Source organism: Rhincodon typus, chromosome 15 (genome assembly GCF_021869965.1).
Source record: "Rhincodon typus isolate 14 chromosome 15, sRhiTyp1.1, whole genome shotgun sequence".
Classification (NCBI taxonomy): Eukaryota; Metazoa; Chordata; class Chondrichthyes; order Orectolobiformes; family Rhincodontidae; genus Rhincodon; species Rhincodon typus.
Genome location: NC_063346.1, coordinates 2,674,629 through 2,684,116, shown reverse-complemented (window position 1 = coordinate 2,684,116; position 9,488 = coordinate 2,674,629). Strand labels below are relative to the sequence as shown.

General features: G+C 45.6%; 1 protein-coding gene across 1 annotated transcript in view; it reads left to right on the top strand.

The window, feature by feature from the left end:
- The first annotated feature begins 4,234 nt into the window (after positions 1 to 4,234).
- LOC109911923 (transcription initiation factor TFIID subunit 4-like) overlaps positions 4,235 to 9,488 on the top strand; it is a 151,159-nt gene continuing 145,905 nt past the window's right edge. Inside the window, exon 1 of the mRNA XM_048605910.1 lies at positions 4,235 to 5,674. Within this exon, the coding sequence (XP_048461867.1) occupies positions 4,246 to 5,674 (1,429 nt within the window). The 5' untranslated portion in view covers positions 4,235 to 4,245. The remainder of the gene's footprint in view (positions 5,675 to 9,488) is intronic.

Below are 9,488 nucleotides of genomic sequence, written 5' to 3'. Positions count from 1 at the left end.
CCATTAATAATTGAGATGGCCAAACCAGAACCGATCCTGTTGCTACACAGGGCCTACAGCAAATGATGAGGGAGAAAGTCTACCTGTCATACTCCATATTCCTTGACAACATTAAGAGAAGTACACCATGTTTTTATTTATTTAGTGTCTTCAACATTTTAAAAGATTCCAAGGCACTTCACAGGAGCACTACAAAAGTATCAATCCCAAAAAGAACAGCACAGATCACCAGACATTTGACAAAAAACCAGAATTTTCTGTGTCAGCTGACAAAAATATCTCAGCCATGCAAATGTTAATTGCCAGAAATCCACAGGTGTTTGGGTCAGAGAGAGTTCCAGATTTCCTTTCTCATTAGAGTGAAAAAAATGCTCAGCCTGATTTTGTTTCAAAGAGTCAGTGCTATATTGATATACATCATTCTTTTGGACTCCTCCATCAGAGGAAGTGTTGCCCATCCTATCAAATCCATTTAAAATTCTGAACAGCCCAATTGATCACCCCTTAATCTTCTATACTCAAGGCAATACAAGCTAGTGAATGCACCACTATTATAATGATGAAAACAATCTGAGATAACAAGGTGTAGAGCTGGATGAACACAGCAGGCCAAGCAGCATCATAGGAGCAGGAAAGCTGACGTTTCAAGCCTAGACCCTTCATCAGAAATGGGGGAGGGGAAGGGGGTTCTGAAATAAATAGGGAGAGAGGGGGGAGGTGGATAGAAGATGGATAGAGGAGAAGATAGGTGGAGAGGAAACAGACAGGTCAAAGAGGCGGGGATGGAGCCAGTAAAGGTGAGTAGAGGTGGGGAGGTAGGGAGGAGATAGGTCAGTCCAGGGAGGACGGACAGGTCAAGGGGGTGGGATGAGGTTAGTAGGTAGGAAATGGGGGTGGGGCTTGAGGTGGGAGGAGGGGATAGGTGGGAGGAAGAACAGGTTAGGGAGGCGGGGACGAGCTGGGCTGGTTTTGGGATGCGGTAGGGGGAGGGGAGATGATGAAAACAATCTCACAGCTTCACAACTTATGTGTTTCCGAACTAAATGTCATTACTAACTGGAAGATGAATGAGGGGAATTGTTTTGGTTGTGATTTTTCATTGTGAAGGGAGAAGAATGTAAATGAGTGTAAACATAATCATTACAACAACTTACACAAATGACACAAATGTGTGTTGTGATTTGCAATGCTGAGGTTTGCAAACAGTTAAACATTCTTCAAACATCTATTCCTGAAGATGTTATCTCTACAGAATTGGTTGCCTGCCTCATGATGAAGCTTATCATTTGCCTAATATTACGAAATTGAGAACTATCCATCTCACCAAACCAACCTGATGGTTTCAGCTTTAGGCTTCATTAGGATGATTACAAAAGTAGGTATGAAAAGTTGTGAAGAGGACATAAAGAGGAAGTGAAGTAGTGTGGACAGATTATGTGAGTGTGCAGAAATTTGGCGGATGGTAGTACCTTGTAGGAAAATAAGAACTTTGTTCACTTTGGCAGGAAGAATGGAAAAACAGAATATTATTTAAATAGAGATAGACCTCAGTGGTACAGGGGGATCTGAGCACACTGGTACATGAATCACAATGTTAGTATGCAGAAATATGTGCACTGTAAGAGATTCAGAAGGCTAATGGAATACTATTGTTTACTGCATGGAATGTAACAGTGGGAATGTTTTCCTTCAGGGCACAGGTTGATTAACTAGGCTCAAGAATTTTTGGAGGTAGGTAGGAATGTGGAGTGGAGGCCACAATCAGATCAGCCATGATTTTATTGAATGGTGAAGAAGGCTTGAGGGGACAAATCGTTCACCCCTCCTTGCTCCTTGCAAAGTCAGAGTTCAACAATCCCCCAACACAAGTCAGCTCCTGGTCGAGCAATGCCTCTAATTTCTGAAGAAGGGTCCAGACCTGAAACGTCAGCTTTCCTGCTCCTCTGATGCTGCCTGGCCTACTGTGTTCATCCAGCTCCACACCTTATTATCTCAGACTCCAGCATCAGCAGTTCCTACTGCCTCTAATTTAAACTTCTTGTTCTTCTAATGTCTTCCAAAAGCTTTCTCAAATGATATTACTCCTTTGATTATTCCTCAGTCCTCTTTGTCACATTAATCCCTGTCCCTACGCTGAGTCACTATTACTCTGTGTCACTGTCACTCCCCAGGATTATTCCCTTTGCCTTCCTTCCCTCTTATTCCTTGTCATGTTTACTGCTATCTTGATGATTCCCAGCTCAACACTCCCATTAGTCTCTATTCCTATTACAAGGGAGTTCAATTCCCATAAGAAATATGAACAGGAGTAGGTTGTTCCGCCCTTCGATCCTGCTCTATCATTCAAAAGGATCGTGGCTGATCAGACATTCCTCTCATCCATTTTCCTGTCCTTTCCCCATAACCCTTGATTCCCGTATCGGCTGAGGTCACCATGAAGGTCATCCTTCTCAACCTCACCTGAAGCATGGTGACTCTCAAGTCAAACTCACCTCCAGTCATTGTTCTCTTGTAGGATAGCAGCCTAATGGTGATTTTACCTTTATTCCTGATACTCTCTACCTGTATAATTTCCAAACATATCCTTTCTCTATTACTCACTGGCCCATTACTCCCCCTGTTCCGTTATTACCAGTCCCCTATACTTGTGGTCCCTATTACTCATTTCCCTCAAGTTCCTTTGTCTTTATTACTGTGTCACTCTGACTTATTACTCTCCACCCAATTCCTCACAACTCCCACAATTTACCACACTCCTATTATCTCCTAGCCATTACCCTCTATCTTATTGCTCCCCACCCTCTGGTCTATTGCTCCCACATTCTCCCTAATTTTCCTATCTTCTCCCTATTACTCCTTGCCCTCCATCCTGTTACTCCACCACCTATTATTTCCACCATGTCCCTTATACTCCCATCCTCTATGCTATTACTCACATCCTTTGTCCTGTTATTCATAACCGTTTCCCCACTACTCACAACCTGTGCCGTATTACTCTTATCGTCTCCCAATTACTCCTGCTCTTTCCCTATTAATCCATACTCACTCCCTATTACTCCCTACCCTCTCCTTAGTAATCCCACTCTCCATATTACTTCCACTCTCTCCCTATTAATCCCCCGTCCATATTACCCTCTCCCTATTAATCCCCATTCTCTGTCCTGTTACTCCCACACTCTCCCCACTAATCCCTACCCTCTGACCTGTTACTCACACCCTCTGTTCTATTACTTTGCACCCTCTGTCCTATTACTATACTTGATCCTATTACTACCTACACTGTTCTATTGCTCTCACACTCTTCCTATTACTCTCTACCCTCTGTTCTATTACTTCCAACCCTCTGTCCTATTACTCCCCACTCTTTCCCTTTACTGCCCAGTCTCTTATTACTCATACCGTCTCCTCATTACTCCCTACCTTTTCCTTATTACTCCCACCTTCTGTGCAATTATTCCCACTCTCTGACCTGTTACTTCCACTCTTTCTCTGTTACTTCCCACCTTCTGTCCTATTACTTCCAACCCTCTGACATTTTACTCCCTCTGCCCTATTACTCAAACCCTCTCCCTATTATTACCCCTCCATTACTCCCCATCTTCTCCTTTTTATGCCTTTTCTGCCCTATTACTCCTTGGCCTCTGTCCAATTGTTCTCACCTCTGTCCTATTAATCCCAATATTTCCCTGTTACTCTCTACCCTCTCCCTATTATTCTTGCCTCTCCCCATTTTTCCCACTCTTTCCCTATTAAATCCACCCTCTCCCTCTTACTCCCCACCTTCTTCTCTAATACTCACACCCTCTGACCTATTACTTCCCACTGTAGTGATTGTAACAAGGTCAGACAGTTGGACGTTATAGAATATGAGTTCCCTGCTTGGTTTGTAAATCTGGTCCAATCAGGGAGACCTAGCTGACAGATATAAGCAGGAGTTTCAGAGATGTTGGTACTCTGAGAGCTGATTCTGAAGAGAGGCAGTACGAGAGTCAAGGAGTCTTCATGTGTAAATAAAGGGTGACTTGGTGATGGGATACCGTCCTCTGTGGAGTTATTTCACCCATCCTCTATCCTATTACTCCGACTGTTTCCCATTACTCCCCACCAACTGTTTTATTACTCTCACCCAGTGTTACTCTGCACTACTCAGAGTCTGGCTCAGGGGCTTTCCCGCCCTGCTCTGCGCGGCTGGCAAAAAGGGGGCGGGAGTGCATTAGCGCATGCGTGGCCGGGCCCCGGAGGAAGATGGCGGCGGGCTCGGACCCGCTGGAGGAGCTGTTCCTGTCAGAGGTGGACGAGAAGGCGGTCAGCGATCTGGTGGGATCGCTGGAGTCGCAGCTGGCAGGCCGGGCAATGCTGCCCGGAGAGGGGAGGCCAGGCCCAGCGGGAGGCAGCGTCCCGGGGGAGGGACAACGGCGAGCCGGCAGGATGGCGCCATCGCCGCTCGGGGAGAAAGCGGCGGCTCCCGCTGTGACGCCGGCTCCGGCCCCGGCCCCTGGCTTCGGGCAGGAAGCAGCTGCCGGAATTAATCAGCGTGCAGCCTCTGCCAGCGAGCTCCCGCCACCTCCCGCCACCAGCATCCCCTCCTCGGACACCTCAGCGGCCGGAGCCCGGGCTTCGGGTGCGGGGACCGGCCGCCTCTTTCAGCCCTCCCGGCCACCGCCACCCCCCTCCCCCAGCACCAGCAGCCCTGCGCCCTCTCAGGCTACCACTGACCCTGGGGGGAGAGTCCCTCCCTTGGCCGTCCTAACGACAGGCGAATATCCGGTGTCGAGCCACCTGCCCGCACCCCAGAAGGCTCCCGGACCCCCACCTCAGGCTGTCAATGGGGTGGTAGCAGATTGCAGCTCCCCTGCTGTGACTGCTGCTTTGCACTTCTCCACTGCGACTGCCTCTGGGACTTGTAACCATCTCCCCACTTCTGGGGCTGCCAGCACTTTTGGCTCCAATGCCAGCAGCATCAACACACCTTGCAACTCATCTCAAAACGGTTCTCTTAATCCTCAGTTCGTTTCTGTGTCTCAAGACAGCGTCCTGATGGGTAGTACTAGTACCCCCACTATTACATTGACAAGACCACCAATGCATACTGTGATTGCCAGCAATGTTTTGGGCACTGCGCTGTCACAGAATGGAATTGCCCCCTTCAACGATGTGAATCCACCAGGATTGGTGCAAGTTGGAGAAAAGACAGGCATCCATCAAGGTGCAATAATAACACAATTGGCTAATCAGGTTGCTGCTGTCACTAGTCACCAATACAGTAGTCACACAGCCACCAATACAGACTCCACGTCACAGACGAAGCTTGTTCTGCACACTCAATCTCAGCCTGTTTCTCTTAGTCCATTAAATAACACAGCTGCTCCTATTACAGTGACCAACACACTGAGTAATCAGTTGCAATATACAGTTACCAGCTCTCTCCCTGTAGCCAGCGCCCTGGTCAGCATCAATGCAGTGGCAAAATCTGCAGTCAATATGATCACACAACCTCATGTCGGAATCACGAAAGTCATCTCGTCTGCCCCTGGCATCGTCCAAGTATCAGCCACTCAGTCACAGCTTCGTACTGGCTTAGGGGCACCCCAACGCATTGTAACCCCTCAGCTTATCATTCGCTCACAGCAACCACCATCAGTGCAGCTTGCCTCTGGTTTCACCATCCCACCAGGTGAGTACTATTGAAAGTACAGGATCAGTAAGCGCATTGAGAGAGAGAATGTCACAACATGCCTGAGCAACTCCTCCTTTTGTTAATTTTCCCCTCTCTGTTAGCGACTAGTCGCATGTAGCTCATCCAGATGTGGCTGATTGCATGTCTGGTTAAATATATAAAAAGGCAAAAGGTTAGTCAAATTACTTCAGTGTTCATATTTGTACATCAATGCATTTATGTATTTACTTGACGTAGAAAAAAATGTGCTGTAGATGTGAATTGAAATTTTTTGTGGATTTTTTGCTGAAACTTATAATTAACTTCCAATTAACTTGTAATAACTTACAATACTTGGTTGCAGCATTGTAGTTAATGTTTAAACTGACATGGAAGATGTAATCTAGTAGTTTACATCAAAACTTTTGCATGTGGATAATTGCAGCAAAGCCAGTCATGACTAGTTGGCAATTTTTCTTGGAGAACACTTATTGTAAGCAAATCTGTGTACATGCAGGGTTTCAGTAAAATGTTGAGGTAGTAAATTTTGATTGTGAAATATTATGATGTTTAGTGCCCATACGCTGTGACATCCTGTTTCATTCTGGCTGTTGGTGATACTGGACATAAAGACAAATGGAACTGAGACTTGACAGCACTACCCCTCCACCCTACCCAGTCCCAAATGAGTGTACATTACAGGACACCCTGTCTTTTATCATGATCTTTTAGGGGCCTGGAACTTGGTAACCTCAAGCACATGCACTTCTCTATCTGAGATGGTGCCTCTCCTGATGCAGCCATGACCGCAAACAACAACCCGGTTAGGTGGGCTGGCAGAGCACCGAGTGTGTAGTGTGACTCAAACCTGAATTGGGGATGTACTGATGCAAGGTGAGTAAAGTGCAATGACAGCAGCTTGGCATTGGATGTACTGGCCCTTTGTCTGCTGTATGGTTGAAGTGATTCAAGCATTGAACATCCTACTTGGTGCTGATTTTGCCAGGTCTATGAAGAGTGGATGTTGATCCTCTTTGGACTGGTTTTTGCATCACCAGAGAGCCACAAGTACTCCATGCATAATAACTTGAAGCATCTCTTGGATATTCCCCCTGAGTCTTCTCATTTGGGGAGAGATTTCCTATATAGGCTGCTCTGACACACTCTCTACTGCGTTGTCTTTGGCTCCATTTTGGAGTGCCTGGTGTTCTGTCTTTCATTTGGACATTTTGATGGTCTACCTTCTGCTTGTGGACCACTCTTCCTCGTGATCTGTTATCTGGACAACCCCGTGGTGCTTCAATTATTATGGCGGTCTTTACGCAGTGTGGATCTGAAATCATGAGCTTTGTATGGATATTAAGACACCTTTCTGGCTCCCCAGGCTACAATGACCTTACTAGAGGAATTTGTACTTTGTTTTTGTATAAAGTACAAGAGGTAATTGCTTTCTGTAGACATGTAGTGCATTGAGTATAGGCATTGGGGTGACATGTTGCAACTGTAAAGGACATTAGTTAGACCATTTTTGGAAAAATGCATTCAATTCTGGTCTCCCTGCTTTAGGAAAGATGTTGTGAAACTTGAAAGGGTTCAGAAAAGATTTACAAGGATGTTGCCAGGGTTGGAGGGTTTGAGCTTTAGGGAGAGGCTGAATAGGCTTGGGCTATTTTCCCTGGAGTGTTGGAGGCTGAGGGGTGACCTTCTAGAAGTTTATAAAATCATTAAGGGCGTGGATAGGATGAATAGCCAAGTCTTTTCCCCAGGGTAGAGGAGTCCAAAATTAGGGGGCGTAGGTTTAAGGTGAGCGGGCAGAAATTTAAAAGACGCTGAAGTGGCAATCTTTTTATGCAGAGGGTGATGCATGTATGGAATAAGCTGCCAGAGGAGGTGGTGGACGCTGCTAAAACAACACTTAAAAGGCATCTGGCTGGATAGATGAATAGGAAGGGTTTAGAGGAATACAGGTTAAATGCTGACAAATGGGACTAGATTAATTTAGGATACTTGGTTGGCAAGGACGAATTGGACCGAAGGTTCTGTTTCTGTGTTCATCTTTATGACTCTATGTAAAGAGGGTTCTCCTCCACACTTGGCTGTACTTTTTATCTATTGCTCTTGATACACTGCTAATTGGTGGGGAAGGGGTTGAATTAGAAATCTCACGGACCTGCTGCTGGATCCATCCAAACTAACGGTTTGTAAATCCGAGATGGGCACTGCTCATCATGTTGCTCTAGCTGCTGCCTACTTTCTGCAGCATTGTCCTTGTCCAGGTGCCCTTTAATCCCTACATTGCAGAAGGAGAGCATTTGGCCCATTGAATTGGCTCTAAACCTCCAAAGAGCATCCCATCCTATATCTGTAACTGACCCCTGCATTTTCCATGGCTAATCCACTTAGCCTGCATATCCCTAGACAGTACAGGACAATTTAGCTGGCCGATCTACCTAGGTTTATTTAAAATCACAAGCTTTCAGAGTGCTGCCCCTTTGTCAGGTGAAGTGAAGAGAGCATCCAGGCACAGACTTTATAATCAGAGATCAAAAAATCATACAGATGGTGTGAGTGGAGTGTTGACAGGCCAAATGGTAAGTCTCTGCAGGTGATCAAAAGTGTCAGACGGTGTGAGTAAAGTGTCAACAGCTGAATAACAATTGATGGGATGATTCATAATTTACTTAATTGAGGCAGAGAGATAATTACAAAAAATTAAAAATAAGGTGCTGGAGACAGACTAAACGACTGAAGTTGCATGCTGAGGGTCTAACCAAAGTAACGAGTAATCCAAAACTGTACAAAGTAATTAAGGTAGGGAGATCATAACAAGTTATCAAGGTGATGGTGTCAAACCAGTACAGTAAGAACAATTTTACAAAACAGTATGGAGGGGTCACATATAGAATGACATGAACCCAAGATCATGGTTGAGGCCGTCTTCATGGGTACGGAACTTGGCTATCAGTTTTTGCTGAGTGATTCTGCATTGTGTGTACCTTGAAGGCCATCTTAGAGGGCGCTTAACCAAACATCGGAGGTTGAATCACACCATTTGTATGATCATTTGATCTCTCTGGTTATAAAGTCCGTGCCTGGGTGCTCTCTTCACTTTACCTGATGAAGGGACAGTGCTCAAAAAGCTTGTGATTTCAAATAAACCTGTTGGACTGTAGCCACATGTCATGTGACTTTTGACTTGTTCACCCCAGCCCAACACCGGTGCATCCTGGAGCTGTGAGGCGTCGGTACAAACCACTAAGCCACCAGGCCGCCCCCATGGGAGAGTGTATCCTCCTTGAGATTTCTTGTGACCGTATGTGGAATGTATTGCAGCTGCTGGTCACTATATTAACTAATTGGTGTGCAATTTTATGTTGCTCATTAAACTTTGTTGTTATTGGTGTCATACAAGGATACTTTTTTGTTATTCATTCACAGGCGTCACTGGCTATGCAGCATTTATTGCCCCTCCCTAAGCGCCCAGAGGGCTGTCATTAGACCCTTAATTCCAGGCATTCAATACAAATTCCACCATCTGCTGTGGCGGGATTTGAACCCAGGTCCCCAGAACGTTGCCTGGGTCTCTGGATTAACAGTCCAGCGATTATACCACAAGGCCGTTGCCTACCTACACATTATGCTTATTTACAAATGTAAGAACTAGGAGCAGGAGTAGACACTCACTTAGCCCCTTGAACTTGTTTTGCTGTTCATTAAGATCATGGCTGATCTGATGACTTCATCTTTATTACTTTCAGCCCTTGCTTATCTACGGTATGTCAACCTCTGCTTTAGAAATATTGAAAGATTCTGCTTTAGAAATATTGAAAGA